This window comes from Nomascus leucogenys, chromosome 3 (assembly GCF_006542625.1).
Source record: "Nomascus leucogenys isolate Asia chromosome 3, Asia_NLE_v1, whole genome shotgun sequence".
NCBI classification, from domain to species: domain Eukaryota; kingdom Metazoa; phylum Chordata; class Mammalia; order Primates; family Hylobatidae; genus Nomascus; species Nomascus leucogenys.
The window spans coordinates 49,647,957-49,671,263 of record NC_044383.1 but is presented as its reverse complement, the minus strand read 5'-3'; the positions used below and the strand labels follow the sequence as shown (position 1 = coordinate 49,671,263).

At 36.6% G+C, this 23,307-nt stretch overlaps 1 protein-coding gene across 1 annotated transcript in view; it reads left to right on the top strand.

Moving 5' to 3' along the window:
- The window catches only part of PCDH15 (protocadherin related 15), a 979,523-nt gene that overhangs the window by 802,082 nt on the left and 154,134 nt on the right, over window positions 1-23,307 (top strand). The window contains exons 22-23 of the mRNA XM_030809305.1: window positions 10,445-10,585; window positions 12,495-12,607. Coding sequence (XP_030665165.1) covers window positions 10,445-10,585; window positions 12,495-12,607 — 254 coding nt within the window. The remainder of the gene's footprint in view (window positions 1-10,444; window positions 10,586-12,494; window positions 12,608-23,307) is intronic.

Below are 23,307 nucleotides of genomic sequence, written 5' to 3'. Positions count from 1 at the left end.
ATCAAAGATCAGATGGTTGTAGATGTGTGGTATGATTTCTGAGGGCTCTGTTCTGTTCCATTGGTCTATATCTCTGTTTTGGTACCAGTACCATACTGTTTTGGTTACTGTAGCCTTGTAGTATAGTTTGAAGTCAGGTAGCGTGATGCCTCCAGCTTTGTTCTTTTGGCTTAGGATTTTCTTGGCAATGGCAAGCTCTTTTTTGGTTCCATATGAACTTTAAAGTAGTTTTTTCCAATTCAGTGAAGAAAGTTATTGGTAGCTTGATGGGGATGGCGTTGAATCTACAAATTACCTTGGGCAGTATGACCATGTTCATGATATTGATTCTTCCTATCCATGGGAATGGAATGTTCTTCCATTTGTTTGTGTTTTCTTTTATTTCATTGACAGTGGTTTGTAGTTCTCCTTGAAGAGGTCCTTCACATCCCTTGTAAGTTGGATTCCTAGGTATTTTATTCTCTTTAAAGCAATTGTGAATGTGAGCTCACTCATGATTTGGCTCTCTGTCTGTTATTGGTCTATAGGAATACTTGTGATTTTTGCACATTGATTTTGTATGCTGAGACTTTGCTGAAGTTGCTTATCAGCTTAAGGAGATTTGGGGCTGAGACAATGGGGTTGTCTAAATATACAATCATATCAGGGACAATTTGACTTCCTCTTTTCATAATTGAATGCCGTTTATTTCTTTCTCCTGCCTGATTGCCCTAGCCAGAACTTCAAACACTGTGTTGGAAAGGAGTGGTGAGGGAGGGCATCCCTGTCTTGTGCCAGGTTTCAAAGGGAATGCTTCCAGTTTTTGCCCATTCAGTATGATTTTGGCTGTGGGTTTGTCACAAATAACTTTTATTATTTTAAGATACATCACATCAATGCCTAGTTTATTGAGAGTTTTTAGAATGAAGCGCTGTTGAATTTTGTCAAAAGTCTTTTCTGCATCTATTGAGATAATCATGTGGTTTTTGTCTTTGGTTCTGTTTATATGATGGATTACATTTATTGATTTGTGTATATTGAACCAGCCTTACATCCCAGGGATGAAGCCAACTTGATCGTGGTGGATAAGCTTTTTGATGTGCTACTGGATTTGGTTTTCCAGTATTTTATTGAGGATTTTCGCATTGGTGTTCATAAGGGATATTGGTTTAAATTCTCTTTTTTTGTTGTGTCTCTGCCAATCTTTGGTATCAGGATGACACTGGCCTCATAAAATGAGTTAGGGAGGATTCCCTCTTTTTCTATTGATTGGAATAGTTTCAGAAGGAATAGTACCAGCTCCGCTTTGTACCTCTGGTAGAGTTCGGCTGTGAATCCATCTGGTCCTGGACTTTTTTTGATTGGTAGGCTATTGATTATTGCCTCAATTTCAGAGCCTGTTATTGGTCTATTCAGGGATTCAACTTCTTCCTGGTTTAGTCTTGGGAGGGTGTATGTGTCCAGGAATTCATCCATTTCTTCTAGACTTTCTAGTTTATTTGCATAGAGGTGTTTATAGTATTCTCTGATGGTAGTTTGTATTTCTGTGGGATCGGTGGTGATATCCCCTTTATCATTTTTTATTGCATCTGTTTGATTCGTCTCTATTTTCTTCTTTATTAGCCTTGCTAGCAGTCTATCAATTTTGTTGATCATTTAAAAAAACCAGCTCCTGGATTCATTGATTTTTTGAAGAGTTTTTTGTTGCTCTGTCTCCTTCAGTTCTTCAGAGCAGAACCGAAGGTGTTAAAGTCTCCCATTATTATTGTGTGGGAGTCTAAGTGTCTTTGTAGGTCTCTAAGGACTTGCTTTATGAATCTGGGTGCTCCTGTATTGGGTGCATATATATTTAGGCCATTATGTAATGGCCTTTTTGTCTCTTCTGATCTTTGTGGGTTTAAAGTCTGTTTTATCAGAGACTAGGATTGCAACCCCTGATTTTTTTTGTTTTCCATTTGCTTGGTAGATCTTCCTCCATCCCTTTATTTTGAGCCGATGTGTGTCTCTGCACATAAGATGGGTCTTTTGAATACAGCACACTGATGGGTCTTGATTCTTTATCCAATTTGCCAGTCTGTCTCTTTTAATTGCAGCATTCAGCCCATTTACATTTAAAGTTAATATTGTTATGTGTGAATTCGATCCTGTCATTATGATATTAGCTGGTTATTTTGCTCGTTAGTTGATCCAGTTTCTTCCTGGCATCAGTGGTCTTTACAATTTGGCATGTTTTTGCAGTGGCTGGTACTGGTTGTTCCTTTCCATGTTTAGTGCTTCCTTTTAGGAGCTCTTGTAAGGCATGCCTGGTGGTGACAAAATCTCTCAGCATTTGTTTGTCTGTAAAGGATTTTATTTCTCCTTCACTTATGAAGATTAGTTTGGCTGGATATAAAATTCTGGGTTGAAAATTCTTTTCTTTAAGAATGTTGAGTATTGGCCCCCACTCTCTTCTGACTTGTACAGTATCTGCTTAGAGATCTGCTTTTAGTCTGATGGGCTTCCCTTTGTGGGTAACCAGACCTTTCTCTCTGGCTGCCATTAACATTTTTTCCTTCATTTCAACTTTGGTGAATCTGACAATCATGTGTCTTGGGGTTGCTCTTCTCAAGGAGTATCTTTGTGGCATTCTATCTATTTCCTGAATTTGAGTGTTGGCCTGCCTTGCTAGATTGGGGAACTTTTCCTAGATAATATCCGACAGAATGTTTTCCAACTTGGTTCCATTCTCCCCGTCACTTTCAGGTACGCCAATCAGACATAGATTTCGTCTTTTCACATAGTCTCATATTTCTTGGAGGCTTTGTTTTTTTCTTTTTATTCTCTTTTCTCTAAACTTCTCTTCTTGCTTCATTTCATTCCTTTGATCTTCAATCACTGATACCCTTTCTTCCACTTGATCAAATTGGCTACTGAAGCTTGTGCATGCCACACATAGTTCTCGTGCCATGGTTTTCAGCTCCATCAGGTCATTTAAGGTCTTCTCTACACTGTTTACTCTAGTTAGCCATTCGTCTAATCTTTTTTCAAGGTTTTTAGCTTCTTTGTGATGGGTTTAAACATCCTCCTTTAGCTCACAGAAGTTTGTTATTACTGATGGTCTGAAGCCTTCTTCTCTCAACTCCTCAATGTCATTCTCCATCCAGCTTTGTTCCATTGCTAGCAAGGAGCTGTGTTTCTTTGGAAGAGAATAGGCGCTCTGATTTTTAGAATTTTCAGCTTTTCTGCTCTAGTTTCTCCCCATCTTTGTGGTTTTATCTACCTTTGGTATTTGATGATGGTGACGTACAGGTGGGGTTTTGGTGTGGATGTCCTTTCTGTTTGTTAGTTTTCCTTCTAACAGTAAGGACCCTCAGCTGCAGGACTGTTGGAGTTTGCTGGAGGTCTACTCCAGACCCTGTTTGCCTGGGTATCACCAGCGGAGGCTGCAGAACAGCAAATATTACAGAATGGCAAATGTTGCTGCCTGATCTGTCCTCTGAAAGCTATGTCTCAGAGTGGCGCCCGGCTGTATGAGGTGTCAGTTGGCCCCTACTGGGATGTGTCTCCCAGTTAGGCTAGTTGGGGGTCAGGGACCCACTTGAGGAGGCAGTCTGTCCGTTCTTAGATCTCAAACTCTATGCTGGGAGAAGCACTACTCTCTTCAAAGCTGTCAGACAGGGATGTTGAAGTCTGCAGAAGTTTCTGCTGCCTTTTGTTCAGCTATGCCCTGCCCCCAGAGGTGGAGTCTGCAGAGGCAGGCAGGCCTCCTTGAGCTGAGGTGGGCTCCACCCAGTTCGAGCTTCCTGGCCGCTTTGTTTACCTACTCAAGCCTCAGCAATGGCGGATGCCCCACCCTTAGCCTCACTGCTGCCTTGCAGTTCGATCTCAGACTGCTGTGCTAGCAGTGACTGAGGCTCCATGGGCATGAGACCCTCCGAAGCAGGCATGGGATATAATCTCCTGGTGGGCCGTTTGCTAAGACCATTGGAAAAGCACAATATTAGAGTGGTAGTGTCCCGATTTTCCAGATACCCTCTGTCATGGCTTCCCTTGTCTAGGAAAGGGAATTCCACGATCCCTTGTGCTTCCCGGGTGAAGCAATGCCCTGCCCTGCTCCATGGGCTGCACCCACTGTCCAACAAGCCCCAGTGAGATGAACCCAGTACCTCAGTTGGAAATGCAGAAATCACCCATCTTCTGCATCCCTCATGCTGAGAGCTGTAGACTGGAGCTTTTACTATTTGGCCATCTTGGAACCTCCTCCAAATATTGATTTACTTGTAAAAAGATAGCTTTTATCATTATTCATGGTCCAAAAAATTCCTCTTGACATATACACAGCTATACATAGAGAGGTATAGTAGAATATACATACTACATTATCATGAATGAAGTAGAAATTAATATTTAAAGATTTTCATATTGATTTTAAATGTTTTCTATAGTTTACTTTAAAAAATAAATATGATTATTTGAAGTATTTAATTGAAAGAATATTAACTTATTGGGAATATATAAAAGAGACATCTGTCTATTCCTAATATAATTTAAAATAAAAGCAAATATTTGGAAATTTAATGTTTATCTAGGCCAGGTGCAGTGGTTTATACCTGTAATGCTAATACTTTGGGAGAACAAATTGAAAAGAACACCTGAGGCCAGGAGTTCTGGACCAACCTGGGCAACATAAAGAAACCCCCGTCTCTACAAATAATTAAAAATAATTAGTTCAGCATGATGGCATGCCCCTGTAGTTCCAGCTATGTATTAATCTGTTCTCACATGGCTATAAAGAACTCTCCAAGACTGGGTAGTTTTTAAAGGAGAGAGGTTTAATTGACTCACAGTTCCAGAGGGCTGGGGAGACCTTAGGAAACTTACAATCATGGTGGAAGCGGAAGCAAACACATCCTTCTTCACATGGCAGCAGCAAGGAGAAATGCCAAGCAAAAGGGGGAAAAGCCCTTTATAAAACCATCAGATTTCATGAGAAGTCACTCATTGTCCCAAGAACAGCATGAGGGTAACTGCCCCCATGTTTAAGTTACCTCCCACCAGGTCCCTCCAACAACACATGGGGATTATGAGAACTGCAATTCAAGATGAAATTTGGGTGGGGACAAAGCCAAACCATATCAAGCCTCTTGGGAGGCTGAGGCAGAAAGATTGCATGAGCCCATGTTTTGTCAAAGTCAAACCATATCAAGCCTCTTGGGAGGCTGAGGCAGAAAGATTGTGTGAGCTGCAGTGAGCTATAGTCATGCCACTGCGCATCAGCCTGGGTGACAACACAAGATCCTGTCTTTAAAATATATATACATATATATATATATGTATGAATGATAATTTAAATATGTATGTCACATATATCATAATTATTAAAATATATCATTTGTAAGCTCATTTACTATATTATTTTAATTTTTAAAACATAACTAATAAGAGTGAGTTTTATACATTAGAATACTTTGATCATATCTATTATATTTTAGTGGAATCAAGTATTAAAAGATAATAAATGCTAATTAGTAATTTTAGTTGATCAAGTTTATACCTTTTTTTTTAGAGTACTTGAAATTCTGGGTTTCAAAATGACAATTTTTTCCAAGATTAAAGCCACAGCTATTTTTATAATTTCTTAAAACAATGAATTTGACTTGATTCATGTTGTAAATTTCCCAGAAATAATGTTAGGAATTAGAGCTGTTTCCCAAAGCTAATTACCTTTACCTATTATATAGCTTAATTATACAACTATTTTAAAAAGACTTTGAAAAGAAGTAAAGAAAGGAAAGGAGGGAGGAAGGGAAAGCAAAAAGAAGGGAAGAAGGGAAGGAAGACAGTAGGAAAGGACAGAGAGAGAAAAAAACTTTTGAATATTTTGAAAGGAAAGTCTACATCATTTTAGTTATTTAGTATAGTTATAATATGTGATATAAAATAAAATGTGCTGCTTTGATAACAAGGGTGATAAAAGAATCAAAATGTTTCTTGCAGGCTAACTGAGTCCTATCAGGGCCACACTTTCATGATGGTGTGGTAATCTATAGAATAATTGCAATCTTAAAATAAAAAGTTTATTGATATAGTCACTATTACCATGTATGTTCATATTTGTATATATACAATCTTATCTGTAAAAATCATCTAGGAAGTTCTAAGATTTTCTGGATAGCAAACTATTTTAGTCATATTTTCATATTTATATACATACAATCTTATCTGTAAAAATCCTCCAGGAAGTTCTACGATGTTCTGGATAGCAAAATATTTTAGGCATCTGAGAGATAACAGTCCATAATACCAGCATGTTTTCTTTTTCATTTTATCAATTACAGGCATAATTCCATATGCATCACAAATATGCTAGCTAAAAGAAGATTCCAAGTATAATTAACTTATTTTATGTTTTTGAGAGCCAATCTGTGATTGTCTTAAGTAATTTTAGTCACTTTACTGTAGACTGAATGGGTCCTCATGCTAGCAAAAACTCTAAAAATTTGTTCTTGAAACAGTTGGTGCTATAATTATGCTCTTTCATCATTGACCTCCTGTTCTGGAGGTGACTTGGATTATGTGCTGCATAACCTCTTAGAAAGTGTTCTAAGGCAAGATTTACTAGGTCATCAAATTCTATCGTATCTTTGCCAAGTAATTTTGCTCACTCGTATTGCCACCTTATTATCCTGGTAGAGGACTATTGCCTTTAAGATAGTACTGAAAAATGTTAAGTTGATTTGATTTTAAAAGACTTCTGTTTTAGTGTGAGCCAAGTTTGTTCAAGTAATAACTTTGCTATTTTCCAGCTAAGGAAATTTGAAACGATAATTCTTAAAGCCTAGATTTTATTATTTTAAAAATATAGGTAGTAGGGCCGAGCACGGTGGCTTACGCCTGTAATCCCAGCCCTTTGGGTGGCCAAGGAGAGTGGATCATGAGGTCAGGAGTTCAAGACCAGGCTGGCCAACATAGTGAAACCCCATCTCTACTAAAAATAGAAAAAATTAGCTGGGCATGGTGGCAGGCTACTGTAGTCCCAGCTGCCTGAGAGGCTGACACAAGAGAATCACTTGAACCCGGGAGGCAGAGGTTGCAGTGAGCGGAGATTGCACAACTGCACTCCAGCCTGGGCGAGAGTATGAGACTCCGTCTCAAAAAAAAAAAAAGAAAAGAAAAGAAAAGTAGATACTATTGATACCAACTTCTGCACTTATCATAGGTATGAAAATGCATGTAATACATATAGTCTGATACATAGTAAAATACTTAAACTGATAGCTAACAACTCTTGTTATTATAATTATTATTCAAATGCAAGCAAAGTTGCTGACATTGCATGACACTGTGCCCCAAGTCCTACGATGTGTTCTGCTAAACCCCCACTCTTTCACAAGCAAATCATATACAAGGTTAGCCATTATATATGATTATAATAAGTCTGATTCTGTCCAAATCGGCAGAAGTTTTTCTAAAAAAATGTGCTCTTGTTTCTATACTTCTTCAGTGGGTGAACTGACCATCCACCACTAGGTGAAATCAGTGGTTTATATAAAAATATTATCCCAGAACTGACAGTTGCCTGACATGCTTTCAAGGTTTATTCAATGTTCTCTATTTCCCAAACCTTGAGATATATGAATACTTTAGATATCAGTTGAAGTGTCTGGGCACCCTTGATGTGTGGTTATCCATTCACTTATTTATGCATTCAGTCAAATACTTCTTAAGTACATATAAGGGTCAGGTAACATTCAAGGTACTCAGCTAGAGTCCCTACCCTAGTGCAGCTTGTATTCTTACGTGAGAGACAAACAGTAAAGAAGTAAATATATAGAATATATGCTATAATTTCAGACAGGGTTGCTGAAGGAAGATAATTTAAAGGGAGTATTAGAGAATGCCAAGAGAAGAGGAGGGTAAATTTATTAGCCAAAAATCTGAGAGATGAGTGTATTGTATTGCCACCTTATTTTCCTGGTAAAGGACTATTGCCTTGGCAAAGATAAGGAGAAAGGAACAAGGAAAATGTGTGAAAGAGGAAGGAGCAAGGTGAAATCAGATGAGTAGGCAAAAATGAGATGTTTTTAGGATCAGATTGCCCATACTAACAACTTTGTATTTATTTTGTGTGTGTGTGATGCAAAATCATTGAAGGGGTTTAAGCAGGAGTCATGAGATAATTTTAATAGAATAGAAGCAGAAAGTCAGTTAAGAGTCGACTACAGAAAATACAGAGGATATGAGAAGACATTAGGGCCTATATTCATTGAGGTATTGGCAGGATGTGATGATGATTTGGCTATGGGGCTTAAGGATCAATGATTATCCCTATGCTTTCAGATAGAACATCTTAGTAAAAGGTAGAGCCATTATCTATAGTGGAAGAGTTATAAATTTGGGGGATGAAATCATTATTCTGGTTTTGAATATGTTTATTTGAAAATAGCATATCTGAAGCCGGGCGTGGTGGCTCACGCTTGTAATCCCAGCACTTTGGGAGGCCGAGGTGGGTGGATCACGAGGTCAGGAGATCGAGACCATGGTGAAACCCCGTCTCTACTAAAAATACAAAAAATTAGCCGGGCGAGGTGGCGGGCACCTGTAGTCCCAGCTACTCGGAGAGGCTGAGGCAGGAGAATGGCATGAACCCGGGAGGCAGAGCTTGCAGTGAGCTGAGATCGCGCCACTGCACTCCAGCCTGGGCGACAGAGCGAGACTCCGTCTCAAACAAAAAAAAAAAAAAAAAAAGAAAATAGCGTATCTGTGGACAATTGTATGTAGTAGTTTGGACTTAAAAGGTTCAGACTTTAGCCAGATATTAAAATTTGGTATTTATGAACAAATAGAAGATATTTGAAGCTATCAGACTGGAAGAGGTTCCAGGGGCTGAGAGTAGAAGTGGAAAATATAGAAATTCTTGAAACAGAGCCTTGGAAAACTCCAACATTTAGTAGCCAGAAAGAGTGGGAACAAGCAAAGAGTCTGACACAGAGCACCAGATGGGAAGGAGAAAAGGCAGAAGAGTGGAAAAAGGTTAAATTAAGAATATATTCAGGAAGACAGTGATCAGTGGTGATGTGTAGTATATGAAAGGACTGAACTAACAGAAAATAGGGAATTATACAAATCCTGAAGACTCATATTTATCTCATAGCCCAACTAATTCAGGAACCAACATGAGCAACAGATTATTTTCAAGGACAGTCTTGAAGAAAATGGAAATCTAAAAAGCAATGTTCTCAGAACTGTTTTTACACCAAAGAGTCAAGTTCAGCCAAATGAACATCCTGTGGGGGTAATGTTCTTACTTCTTCTGCATCAGAATAATGCCAAATAGAAGTGTTTCTTTCTCTGAAGAAGTCAATGTTGTAATTTAGTGTTTAGGTTTGAAGTCAAACTTTACCACATACTAGTTCCCTGCTCAAGATATTTATTTGACTTCTAGGTCTTAAGAAATTTACAAGGCCTAAGCACTGTAAATGTTATAGTGGTCACCTCAATGTCACCCTATATAGTTCCAAAGGAAACCAATCTGAAACCTAATATAAGTGAGGGCAGCCAGCAAAATTTTGACTGTTCCTTTATAATCACTTTGATTCTTTTAAAAACTTATCAAATTTTAATGCAAATTTTAATTGTTTTCATTAAAAGTGACTTTGTTTGGTGTTCCAACTTATCTTGGCCTATCTCTGGAATATTTCAGCACTCTTTAACTTATTGTAAGCCACAAGTTCCTTAGCTCTAAAATGGGTAACAGAGTACACATACATCATCTTTAATGTGGTTCCGGCAAGTGGTAAGCATCTAGAAATTGTTAGCGTCATTAACTTACCATTATTACTATCATCTTCATTATTAATGTCATCTTAAAAGATTGAGCATTAATTTAATGATGTATAGAAATATCTAGCATGGTAATCAACATAGTGTAGATGGTAAATAATTTTTGTTTTTTTAGCTTTCATGCCCATTCCTGCACTTTACCACAGTCCTCTCAAATTAGCCAAGCATGGTGGCACACACCTGTATTCCCAGCTACTTGGGAGGCTAAAGTGGGATAGGAACACTTGAAACCAGAAGTTTTGAAGTTATAGGGAACTATGGTGATGCCACTGCACTCCAGCCTGGGCAACAAAGCAAGACCCTGTCTCTGAATTTAAAAAAGGAGATATTGGGTGTTTTAGGAGGAAGATGTAATTCACATAATTAAAGGAAAGTGGTAGAGAAGATGCCCAAAGCAACCATTAATTTTTCTCTTATATAAATCATTTTAAAATAACCTGTAGTAGAGATACTTCATTGATTCAGATTGAGTTATCATAAAGAAATAATGATCTGGCTACATTTCAACCCTGAAAGAATGAAAATATGGAAATATGATTTTCACTTCTAAAAGATCATGAATTTTAAAGTTCCATTTAATATTATCATTACACTTTGTTTTAACTTGGTAACAGCAAATTAAAAATTAATAATTTCATTTTAGGGATTACCTGCAAGTCGTGTGAGGTATAGAATAGATGATGTCCAGTTTCCTTACCCTGCCAGTATTTTTGATGTGGAAGAAGATTCTGGAAGAGTAATAACACGAGTCAACCTTAATGAAGAACCTACAACAATTTTTAAGGTCAGTGTCTCTTTTCATTATGTAGTCTATTTGATGTTTAATTTCTGATAGAGAATTTGGCTTAACAGATGACAGCACATTTTTTTCTTTCAATTTTTCTCCATTTTAATTTTTTTTAAATTACATTTTTTTTTCTCTTAGAAACTTACAAAATAGTAAAAAGAAAACCACTTGGTATCTCACATCTTGGAAATAGCTAGAATTTGCATTTTGATCTCTATCCTCATGATGACATTTCATACAAACACAAATATATAAATATATGTTTTTCAAATCACATAGTCTTATACATTCTGGTTTTTAAATTCAACATTATGTTGTCTATGCCAATAAGTGACATTAATGCCATTATTTTAGTGGTTTCATAGTATTTTACTATATGAGTATAACATTATGGTTTTCTTTTTAATATAATACTGAGTTGCTTTATAACTAGACTTTCCATTTTTTGTTACAATAAATGCTATCATGCAACTATTTGTATGAATATCATTTTTCCCTTACTCACTTTTTTAAGATAAGTACTCTTGATATATTATAACCCTAGAAAATTTGAAAAAAATACCCCTTTCTATGCATTCTTCATCTTTCCTGAGAGTATCCGTTTTCCTGATACCACTCAACACTGATTGTTGTTATATTAATCTTTGCATATATCTAGGAAAATATCTATATCTATTTGATTTTTTGTCAAATTTTACTTTTCTTCAAATACTAATGAAACAGAACATATTCCCTCTTTTGTTTTTTACATATTTAAAAATATATTTGACAAAATAATGCCTGTCTCTACCTGTCAAGGTATTAAAACAATAATTTGCATTACCATAAGTAGACAATTTTATTAAGTGTTTGAACATTTCCATTTTTAATAGTTACTTAGAATAATTTTTGTCACTGTGAATAAAGTCTCTGACTCTACAGTAGGGAAATAGCTTTATCAGTTAACCACGTAAGGATCAATGAGCACTATGTCTCTCATGATTTTACTGCTGTTTGGAACAGCTGATCAGTTTGTAAATTAGCATTAACCCAAAGGCCATTTGTGGCTCTCAGGATGATCCTTGGTTACGGTCTTCTGTGATCTAGGTTGAATTAGTTTACATTATTAACCTGCAGCTTCCAAAAGAATTTGTATTCCAGAGAAGCACATAGTTATGAAAGTATTTAACATGTCTTAAAGTAAACATAGAATTACTTTGATGTAATATAGGTTATTAAAGAAAATAATTATAAATCCTATTGCAGTAATAAATAATATCAGACATCACATCTCAACACTGAAGCTTTTTCTTAGTTTTCATCATTTGAACAATTTCTGCTATACCGAATGAACTTGGCCTTTTAATTTGTTTTTAAGAGATAGTATACCAAAGAATGTTAAACTATAAAGATTTCCAATTTTATCCTCTAAAGTATTTCTGCCCTATAATCTCAAAAACAACAAATTCACTAGGAAAATTAATTTCTTTTTTGAGCAAGCTAATTAGCTTTTTATGTGTCTGAATTTAACACTTTTTAAATAAGTGTATTGGTGCTATAAAATCATGTGTATTTACTGTGGGCCCCAGTGGAATTACAGAAATGAGTTTTTAATTGGAGAGATATAGTATAATATACTTGTTTTACTGGTAGTTGTTTTTTAATCATAAAGTTAGTTACTTCTCTGAGTATTCTTATCTGGCAAGTGAAAACAATAACATTTATCTGGCTGAATTATTGTAAAGATTAAGTGAGAACGTGGTATATTCTAGCATAGTCTCTGCCACGTGGTAGGCAGTGAGGAAATGATCATTGCTCCCCCTTCTGGAACCAGGGAATCCAATAAGTAAACACATACATATAAAAATTATGCTGTTACGTTGTTCTTACTTATAATCTTTAACATTAATTTTTACTGCTTTTTAAGTTGGTGGTGGTTGCTTTTGATGATGGGGAGCCTGTGATGTCCAGCAGTGCCACAGTGAAGATTCTTGTCTTACATCCTGGTGAGATCCCACGCTTCACACAGGAGGAATATAGGTATTGATTTCTGTCCGATTTTGAAATACATGAAATGTTTAGGGCATTTTTTGAAAGGAGTCTCTCAAAATTGATGTAATATGAATTTATGAGCAGACTTCCAATTTTGGTTTAGGCGTTTCTAAATTAATATAAAATATATTTAAAATTTTTAAATAGTTAATATGACAATTTAGTATAAAAATATTTTAGTAATGGTTTAATGAATAACAGATACTTTTTAAAAAATTAATGCAAACTTATTAAAATACAACATTATATTTTGAGGTTTCAATTCTAATTAATGATTTGAATGGTAAGAAATAGGTCTTTAGTTTCTCATTATTGCCAGGTAGAACACTTCATTCAATTTCCAATTTTGGCATGTAATCTGCAATCATATTTTCCATCTAATCAGTGTGTATGTATGTGTGTGTGTACGTTTGTGTGTGTAAATATATAGTGTGTGTATATATATAGTATGTATATATATATAGTGTGTGTATATATATATCTAAATGTACTGTGTGTATTTATATATACTGTGTATACATAAATTTGTATATATGTGTGTATATATATACACATATATAATACATATACATTTATATATATACACTATATGCATATGCACCAATATTATATATTACAGTTTATGGTTAGTATATATACTGTTTTAGTCAACTGAGGCAGCCATAACAAAATACCATGAATTGGGTGGCTTAAACGACAGAAAATTCTGTTCTTTTTTTTTTTTTTTTTTTTGAGATGGAGTCTTGCTCTGTTGCCCAGGCTGGAGTGCAGTGACGTAATCTCGGCTCACTTCAAGCTCCACCTCCTAGGTTTGCGCCATTCTCCTGCCTCAGCCTCCCGAGTAGCTAGGACTACAGGCACCCACCACCATGCCTGGCTAATTTTTTGTATTTTTAGTAGAGGTGGGGTTTCACCACATTAGCCAGGATGGTCTTGATCTCCTCACCTCCTGATCCACCCGCCTCAGCCTCCCGAAGTGCTGGGATTACAGGCATGAGGCACCGTGCCCGGCCACAACAGAAAGTTATTTTCTTATTGTTCTGGTAACTGACAATCCAAGTTTAAGACCAGGTTGTCTGCATGATCAGGTTCAGGGTCTCTTCTGGTCTTATAGGCAGCTGCCTTTTTGCCATGTCCTTATCTGGAGAGAGAGAGAAAGCAAGCTCTCTGGTATCTTTGGAAACAAATAACTATATGAAAAATATAATACACTGTGAGAACACAATGGTGGAAATAAGATCACAGTATTGAGGAAGCAGGCTAAGGGACACTTAACTATGTTAGAACATGATTAACATAGTTTTAAGTTCTATGTTGAAGGAAATGTAGAGTTTAGTCAATCCAAAAAGATATAGACAGATATTCCACACCACCGAATCAGCATATGCAGAAATATAAATGAGGGGTGTGGGAGTCTACATTAAATTCCAGAATATTTTAGTAGTTTAGTCTATCCAAAGAAAAACTGAAAGTTGGATGATGATAATAATTGAGGATAATGAAAAATGAATATTTCAGATAATGGAGAACTTGATCATGTTCTAGGATGATTTTAGTGTTTTATACCTTCTTAGAATGAATTAATAATTTGAAGCTAGAGCAGGAGCTAAGGTACTGAGGAATAAGGTAGGTGAGGGACACATCTGCAAGCACTTAACACACTGAACCAAGCAGTTTTATCCTTTCATACAAAGCTGCCTTTCGAAGAATCTACACAAAATTAAATTATGTAATATAATTACCAGAAAATCTTCCATAGCATGTATGTAAATCAACGAGATGTAAACCACATGTAAAACAAATAAGAATTCTTGTTTAATCTGTTTTAAAAGGTTATTCTCACCCACATGTACAATAATATCTATTATTTTCCTTTTTTTCTGACACAGTAACCTGTGCTTCCAATCCTTTGGATTGGATTCCAGTTCTTTGCTATGGAATACAATAGTCCCCTCCTTATCCACAGTATCATTTTTCACAGTTTGTTGCCCGAGGTCAACCATGGTCAGAATATATTAAGTGGAAAATTCCAGAAATAAACAATTCATAAGTTTTAAATTGTATGCCATTCTGAGTATCATGATGAAATCTTGTGCTGTCCTGCGCCACTCTGGCCTGGAGCTGAATCATTCCTTTGTCCATTGTATCCAGGCTGCCCATCAGTCACTTAGTAACTGTCTGGGTTATCAGAAAAAAAAAAAAAAAAAAAAAACATATAAATATAGCTTGGTTATCTGAAGTCCAGCTCTAGTGGGTTGAGTAATCCATAAATAAAGGGGGACTCCTGTGCACAGTTCTCTGTTTTGGAAGAACTTCTCTGAACGTGTTAATTTTGGAGTTCTCAAGAACAGGATGGATATAAACTCACTTTGTTTCTCACTAAATTATCTAGATCAGGTGTTCTCAAAAAATATACTTACTCTTCTAAGTAGATCCAAACAAATGCTCACAGTTTTAACTTAAAATTCCCGGGGCCGGGCGCGGTGGCTCACGCTTGTAATCCCAGCACTTTGGGAGGCCGAGGCAGGCGGATCACGAGGTCAGGAGATCGAGACCACGGTGAAACCCCGTCTCTACTAAAAATACAAAAAAATTAGCCGGGCGTAGTGGCGGGCACCTGTAGTCCCAGCTACTTGGAGAGGCTGAGGCAGGAGAATGGCGTGAACCCGGGAGGCAGAGCTTGCAGTGAGCCGAGACTGCGCCGCTGCACTCCAGCCTGGGTGACAGAGCGAGACTCCGTCTCAAAAAAAAAAAAAAAAAAAAATTCCCATCTGTGTTCTTCAAAGGCCCTTGGGGCAAGTCTAATTATCTTGGAACTCAAGAAAAAGTATACATGCTTAACTTCCTTTTAAATACTTATGTGTACTGTTTTTAGGTTTTCATTTAGAGCTCATTTTTTTTATAGATACGCTCTAGATTCTTTTTTAATTTTATTGAGCAGTCTAATTGAACAGGCATTTTTTTTTTTTTTATTTTTTTATGTTTTTTTGTTTTTTCATTTATTTACCTTTCATACATCTCTGCATAGAACTGTTAACTACAAATAGATTCTCTTAATAAAGTTGTTGTTAACTTAGACAACAAAAATTAGCCAATTATATGGTACTAAAATTAACAACAGTCACATTGGTACATGTGGGAGAATTTTGATCTTCCAGAATTCTAACAATTACAAAATTGCCCTTGATTATCCCAGTTCATTTGCTATTCTGAGTTATAAAGAGAATTTGGTAATCTTGTTGCACTCTACTGTGTATTAATAATATGCACAACTGTACACACATGACTCCCAGAGATGCTAAGACTCAGTATCTTGATCATAATGCATTTTGTAGTACTTGAGTACTTGAAAGGATTAATTTTTTATCAAATAACCAGAAAATTTGAAAAATAAATGTTATACCAAATATGAAGAAGGAAACTCCTTTTTGGATAAATGCAAATAATTGAATATAAATGTTCATATAGGTATAAATTTGAACCAAAATTTTAACTGAACTATAAAGAAATTTAAGGCTAATAATTATCATCTTCAATTATCTCTTCATTCTTTTTGAATATCATTGAGGAAATACAGAGCAGTATCTGGATGCTTCCTAAATCCTTTTTCTCATGGGCATATAGCTGGATTACATTTCCTCTCCTTATTAACTAGGGGTGTATTCTGAATTCTGCCATTTGACTGATTTCTGGCCAAAATAGTATGGAACTAAGTGGTCTGCGTCATTTCCTAAGCAGGCTTAGTCCTATTAGCTACTGTTGTTTCAACTAACTTAAGTTGTTCAACATTTTATTAGTTTCCAACAACTAATTGCATAATTAATTAATCATATTTAAAAGTCATTCTCATTCATATTGCAAAATATGAACATATGAAAATATTCATGGTAGAATATTTTTATTTCTGTATGGTATTTTCTTTTAATATGTTCAGTTGCTAGCTTTCGCAATATGCCTATGCCATTTCAGGTTGCTTTGGAGGCCAACACCCTTTCCTTTCTTAATGAAAAAAAGTGAAGCACAGAATGGTTTCTGCCAACCTCATATGCCTCATTCCTTCTCTAATTTTTTCCAATTCGTTTTACTGCCTCAACTGGATGCACATAATTTCCAGAGATGCTAAATGACATTATTAATTTTTGATTATTAGGATGGTCCTTCGTGTTGGGATTACTCCTAGTGAAAAAACTTGTACTTCTTGTGATCAAATTTGGGGGAAATATAAAAATGATAGCTCAAGATTTATGTTCTTTGTAGGGTGTAGGGGAAGGTAATGTGTTACAAATGGAAAGCAGTAATCTATCACTGTAAGCTGAGGTACACATGGTTTTTACATCTCAGGAATGTCTTCATTCCAATACTTGTGTTTGAATTCCATAGGAAAAATTAGCATTTAACAAATGATTAGATATGAAAGAGAGATTTTAAAGATAAAATATTTATTTATCGTAGAATATTTAACTGAATTATTGACCCACACCTCCCCCTTCTGTCACTGACTCTGTTAACTTATTTCTATTAGATAGTCATTAAATCATTAAATCTCAGGGTAATCAGATTGAGTTAGGGTAGTTTAGGTCACTGTAATAGGAAACCACCAAATGTCAATGGTTTAAAGTTCAGGGACCTGGGACAACTCAGGGGTCACCATCTTCAACACTCTGTTTCAAAATAACTCATTATTACCATTTTAGTCAGCGGAAAGGGGAAATGAGACAGAAGTCCACATCTAGAGATTTCCTTAACCAAGTGAGGTGAGAATTGCACATTTCAGTTCAGCTCACATTTCATTATGAGAATCCAGGTACGGGTGTACATATAGCTCTAACTAGGGGAGAGGAATGCTGTTCCTTGCGAGGCAACTGCATCCTAGTTCAACCTCAATTGTTGAGGAAAAAGGGGAAATGGTGTAGGTGAAGACCTAGCAGATTAAACCTGTGATTGTAAACAATTTACAGATTTATAGATTTTAATTGCTACAGTGATTTTAAAATGATTGATTAGTTAGAATGCACAATGGGGTACATGAGCTAATGATAGAATAGAAGCATTTTTACATTTAAATATGTATTAGTGAAGTAAATTGTTCTTAAAATAAGAGAATGAATTTTTTTTTTATTCAAAGCGAATCTCAGATAAACATTTCTGGTTGTTTTAAAAATCTGTATTTTTAGTGATCTCAGTTTAATGAGTATTAACATTACATATTCCAAGCCAAACCTTTCTGGACTTCAAGCTAAAGATTGGATATTTGATACAATGAATTACCTTCTCCAGTTTTCTGAGAAGTTTCAGTGTCTTGGTCACAAAAGTAAAATATAAAGAAAATAAAAATGAAAGCATAATGGCAAAGTGTAAATTTGAGTTATGAACTGAAAACTAGCATTGTGAAGACCTTGATCAAAAATGTTTCAGAGGTTGCATTTACTATTTGACATACGTTTTTCAATATACCAGTTCTAGCTAGACAGAGAAACAAAATCCATTGTTCTTTTTTTAGAATTGAAAGCACTTCTATGTTGTTCTATTGGTAATTGCTTAGTTGCTGGAATATAACAATAGACCTATCATTATCTTCTTCTAAAATTGTAAAAGAACAAAATAATAGGCACAAGTAATAAACACCACAGTAAGTACTTTAATATTTACTAAAGCAAAAACCTACTGGTTTGCCTGTGAAGTTTTGATGACAGATAATTAGTAGGTTTTCTGACTTATGTAAAAGTAACAACATAATAAAAAGCCAACCCCTCCTTCCACATAGTTAATCATGCTATGCGTCTGTTTCATCTGCGTATTTAAAAACTTCTTTACAGCCGGGCGCGGTGGCTCATGCCTGTAATCCCAGCACTTTGGGAGGTCTAGACGGGCAGATCACGAGGTCAGGAGATTGAGACCATCCTGGCTAACACAGTGAAACCCCATCTCTACTAAAAATACAAAAAAATTACCCAGGCATGGTGGCGGGCGCCTGTAGTCCCAGTTACTCGGAGAGGCTGAGGCAGAAGAATGGCATGAACCTGGGAGGCTGAGCTTGCAGTGAGCCGAGATTGTGCCACTGCACTCCAGCCTGGGTGACAGAGCAAGACTCCGTCTCAAAAAAAAAAACAAAACAAAAAAACAAAAAACAAAACAAAACAAAAAAAAACTTCTTTACTTTCTGCTAATGCTCCTTTAATGAAGTTTGAAAATTATTCAAGAATTTTGCAAAGACAACCCCATACTCAATAAGATAAATTAAGTTGTCATTATTTAAAAACATATTTCTCAAGGAAAATGATGTTTTTCTGGTTTATAATTTATAATATTAAGATATTTTATATGTATTGGGAGAACATTTGATTTTGTTTTTTTTCAAATCTTGTGAACTGATGTTATTTCCTGATGGCTGGCTTTCAATATTCATTAAGGGTAGGAGTAATCACATAATGGGAAGAAAATTGTCCCATAGAGATATATGTTTACTTTTATAATGGCCAGAGTTATAGTAGATAAGAATTACTATACACTTGATTCTCTTTGCTTTGTGGGGCTGTTGTAGTAATTGAAACAGACTCATTCTGTTAATTTCATGACCTTTTCACATCAGTCTTTTATGGAGTCACTTAGGGGAAATGGAGGATCAAGACATTGTGTGCTTCATTTGTCATTAATGAACAATTGTTCTATCCAGAAAACAATTAGTTCTTTTTAAAACTTTTGAAATATATATCTCTTCATACTGTATACTATTCCTTTTGATGACAACAGCGACCTGTCTGGAGCATTTGCTGCAAAGACTCTGGCTGCAACCAGGGAAACACAGCTGGGGCTATGCACTCTGCAGAGTCAGTGAGAGCTGAGAACAGGCAGGGGCCCCACCCACTTCTGAGTTGGAGAGGCTGGAGCCCAGAGCTCCCAGGTGCAGGTGCAACCATCCAGCTGAGACTGTGGACCCGGGCCCCCCTCCCACTGCATGCTCAAAGTGTGTTCTCCCAATGCCTGGCCTCTGCTTGCTTCTGGGGCCTGCTCCAATTTCAGAGCAAAGCTGTCATCAAGCCCCGAGCATTGTCACCACCTAGCTGTGTGTGCCCACACTCAGTGTGGTGCTGATATACCAGCCCCTTGCCACCTCAGCCCCCTCTGGACTTTGGGCACCAATGAGCATGGGAGATAAGCCAAGGTGGGGCTGAGGGTGGCCTGGAGCGGGCCTGCAGGCACCTCTTGGGCACAAACAGCCTGGGTGCCATGAATGGCAGCAGAAGGCAGACAGGCTTCTGGGTGGAAAGGGACGGGTCTGGTGAAACCCCACCTTCTAGCCAAGGATTGCCTGAAGCCTGGTGCCCAGCCTGCCAGTTCCCTGGACTGGAGTGAGAACTTATGGTGCTTTTTCCAGGCTGCCTATGGCTGCCCATGGACCAATCAGCAATCACTTTCTCCCTTCTGAAGCCCATAAAAACCCCAGTCTCAACCAGACTCAGGCAGACATTGGGACAACCTGCTTGAGGATAGGAGCTACCCACTCTGGGTCTCCTCTCCACGGAGGGCTGCAGACATCAGGACAGCCTGCCTGCATATAGGAGCTACCCATTTCAGGTCTCCTGAGAGATGTACTGTTGCTCAATGAAGCACCTCTTTGCCTTGCTCACCCTTCAGATGGCCACATACCTAGTTCTTCCTAGATGTGGGACAAGAACTTGGGACCTGCTGAATGGCAGGACTGAAAGAGCAGTAACACCAGCAGGGCTGAGACATGCCTTCCTGCTTGCCACATTGTGGGCGATGAGAAGGAGAGAAGAGAAGTGAAGTGGCCCTTCAGGGATCCCAGACCTAGGAGCTCTCTGAGCCAGGGCTGTGACACCCTCTTTGGGACTCTGGTTTCTGTTGTCTCCAATCTACTGGGTGCCACCACGTTCCCCTCACCCAGACATGTGTGCCCTCAGTGGAAGCTGCTTGCAGTGCACCAGATCCAGCCATAGGCTTGTATGGAGCTGGCATCTGTGCTGGCACCTGGAGCCGCCCTTCCCACCACGGGAGCCAGTGGGCCTGGCTGTGCACAGTGGTGGACCCCGCACTCACTCTCATCCCCACCTTGCTGCTCTGCGCCTGGCTCACCCTTGGCAGCCATGGGATCTAGGCTGGTAGAAGAAGCCAAGTGAAGCCTGTCAGGCTGAGTGGGTGAAACAAGCCCAGTAGGCCTGAACAAAATTCATGCAAAGGTGCCACCAGCCACAGAGGCTTCCTACTGGAAAAGCAACATCCCAAGGATCCTGTGACATTTTCTACAACTGTAAACAAATGTTTGTATATTTTAGAAGCATACACACAACCAGAAATCTCAAATTGTAACAAATCTTCCACATGCATTGTTTCTCTTTTATTTGGTTCCTTCAGTTTCTATTTTTGACAAAGATATAACAATGATATTAGTGTCTTAGAATTTGCATGCCCCATGTGATCATTCTTCCTTCTTGCTCTACTATCTTTCCTTGAACAAAGAGCTAAACAAAGAGTTCTTAAAAAGCTAATGGCATTTCTTCATTCTTTATTGTTGAAACATCCTCCACCTCTCTTTCTCAAAATTATCTCCAACTAGCTTCATTTTTTGGGGGGCTGGGAGGGAAATGAATTAAGTCCAGGTAATATCCCTATTACACATAAATATTCCAATTATAAACTTTGATTTTTTAACCATTCAAGTGATTAGTTTCTTCACATCTATTTACAATCGCATATCTTTGTTTAAATCATTTCCTACAATTCGTTTTTCATTAGAAATTGAGAAAAATGTGTTAATCTTATTCATAAAAACTCTTTTCTCAAATTCACATTATGCAATGAATGAAATAGACTATAGAGATCATTTAGTTGGCCTAATAAATCAATCATTCAGTACTTGACTCCTTAAGCAGGCCTTAGGAACTATGTCCTTCATACAAACATAAACCGATTTCAGACCACAGTAACTGGGACCTTGACCAATTGTGCTTCCTGTAGTTGAAGATCTGAGAGGCTTACTCTCATTGTCACTGCATGTTCATATTTGCTAAGAGGTTTTCAGTCAATTATCTCTTTAGATATTTTAGAAATTAGTTACAATGTCAGAGTCAGTAAATTCCTTTTATACATCTTTCATTTAAACCCTGCAGAAATAGCAAAGTCTTAATAGTAGTTCAAACACATATTACTTGAGATTACATTGACTCCCGTAGGTGAAGTAAGTTAGCCTTCTGAAGAATGAGAATGACATTTGACCTTCATTTCAGGATGATGGACTAAGACTTATACACACTGAAATTCACTTGTCATCAGTTTTAAAAGTAAATATCATGAAAAGGTCAACACGTCTGGAATAGATCATGGAGTCTAAATGTGAATACTGATTTTGAGTGGAAAATGCATTATGTTACATAATTTATCAAAAAATTTGCCGAATACAATTAATTGCAAAATTTTGAAAGATATATGCCACCTATATAGATAGGCCTTTGTTATTTATTTAAAAATGGAAATGTATCAACTTGAATATTAACCATTGCATGATTTAGTGTCACATTCATGTTAATTTTTAAGATTTGTATATTTCCAAGTATAATTTCCATAACAACATAAATTCAAAATTTATACTGGTATATATATTTTAAAAATAAGGGCAAATATCCCTAAGTTATATTTGTTAACCTCTTAAGTTTGATATATTGCTAAACTCAGAGAAAATACTGTAAGTCCTTTTCAATTTCTATTATTATTAAAATTTAATATATCAAATTCAAAATCAGAATATTATACATGTGAACATTCTGAAATTTCGAAAAATTTTGACTCTTTCTTCAAAAGATAATCTTACCACTTTCTCTGTTAAAATAAAAAATTGGTAGTTGGTTGATTCATATGAATTAATTTTGTAATAAATGACAGGTTACCTATAGTTTCCAGCATAGGTAAGACCATATAATTTATTGTCCAAAGCAGGACGATTTTGAGAGTAAGAAGGGCCCTCTATAATAATTAAGGTAGGGCAATAGACAAACAGGGATGGGTTTATCAGGACCTAAGCCCATTGTAAGTCGAGGAGCATACTGAATGTATATTACTTTCATACAATAGTAAAGTAAAAAATCGCAAGACAAACCATCATAAATCAGGGATCTTCTCTGTACTTTAGTAAGTTTGAAAAATTTCTCCAGCACATTCTTACGGATTTAAGCTTTAAGAGCCAATGACTATGAGAGATTAGGACACACTATTTTAACGAGAACAATATAAATATTTAAGCAAAGGAAAAAACACCTTAAATTGTAGTTTTTGCTTTCAAATATTTGGATAAATTGTTTATACTTCAGTTTTTATATCCTCAAGGTGAAGATTCTTTAAGGAACTGAATAGAAGCAAAACTCTTAATGACAGGAAGCAAGCATTCTTTGGAACATAAGTAAAAAATAGTGTCTACTCTTTTGGCCCTTCATTAATTTTCTTATCTAAAATCCATCCTAAGAATTCTGGGAGAACTGGCGTCTCGCTCCTGATTCATGTCTTTTTTAAACTGTTTTTCTTATTTAAATATGTAAAATTAGATCACTCTGATGCAATTACTCCAAGGTTACAAATAATCAGAGTTCTAGTGGGTGTTTTTTTTTTATTTTTCACTTCCCATTTTCATTAAATTCCCTCATAGTAGATATAAAAACAGTACCTTAATTGGTACTGAT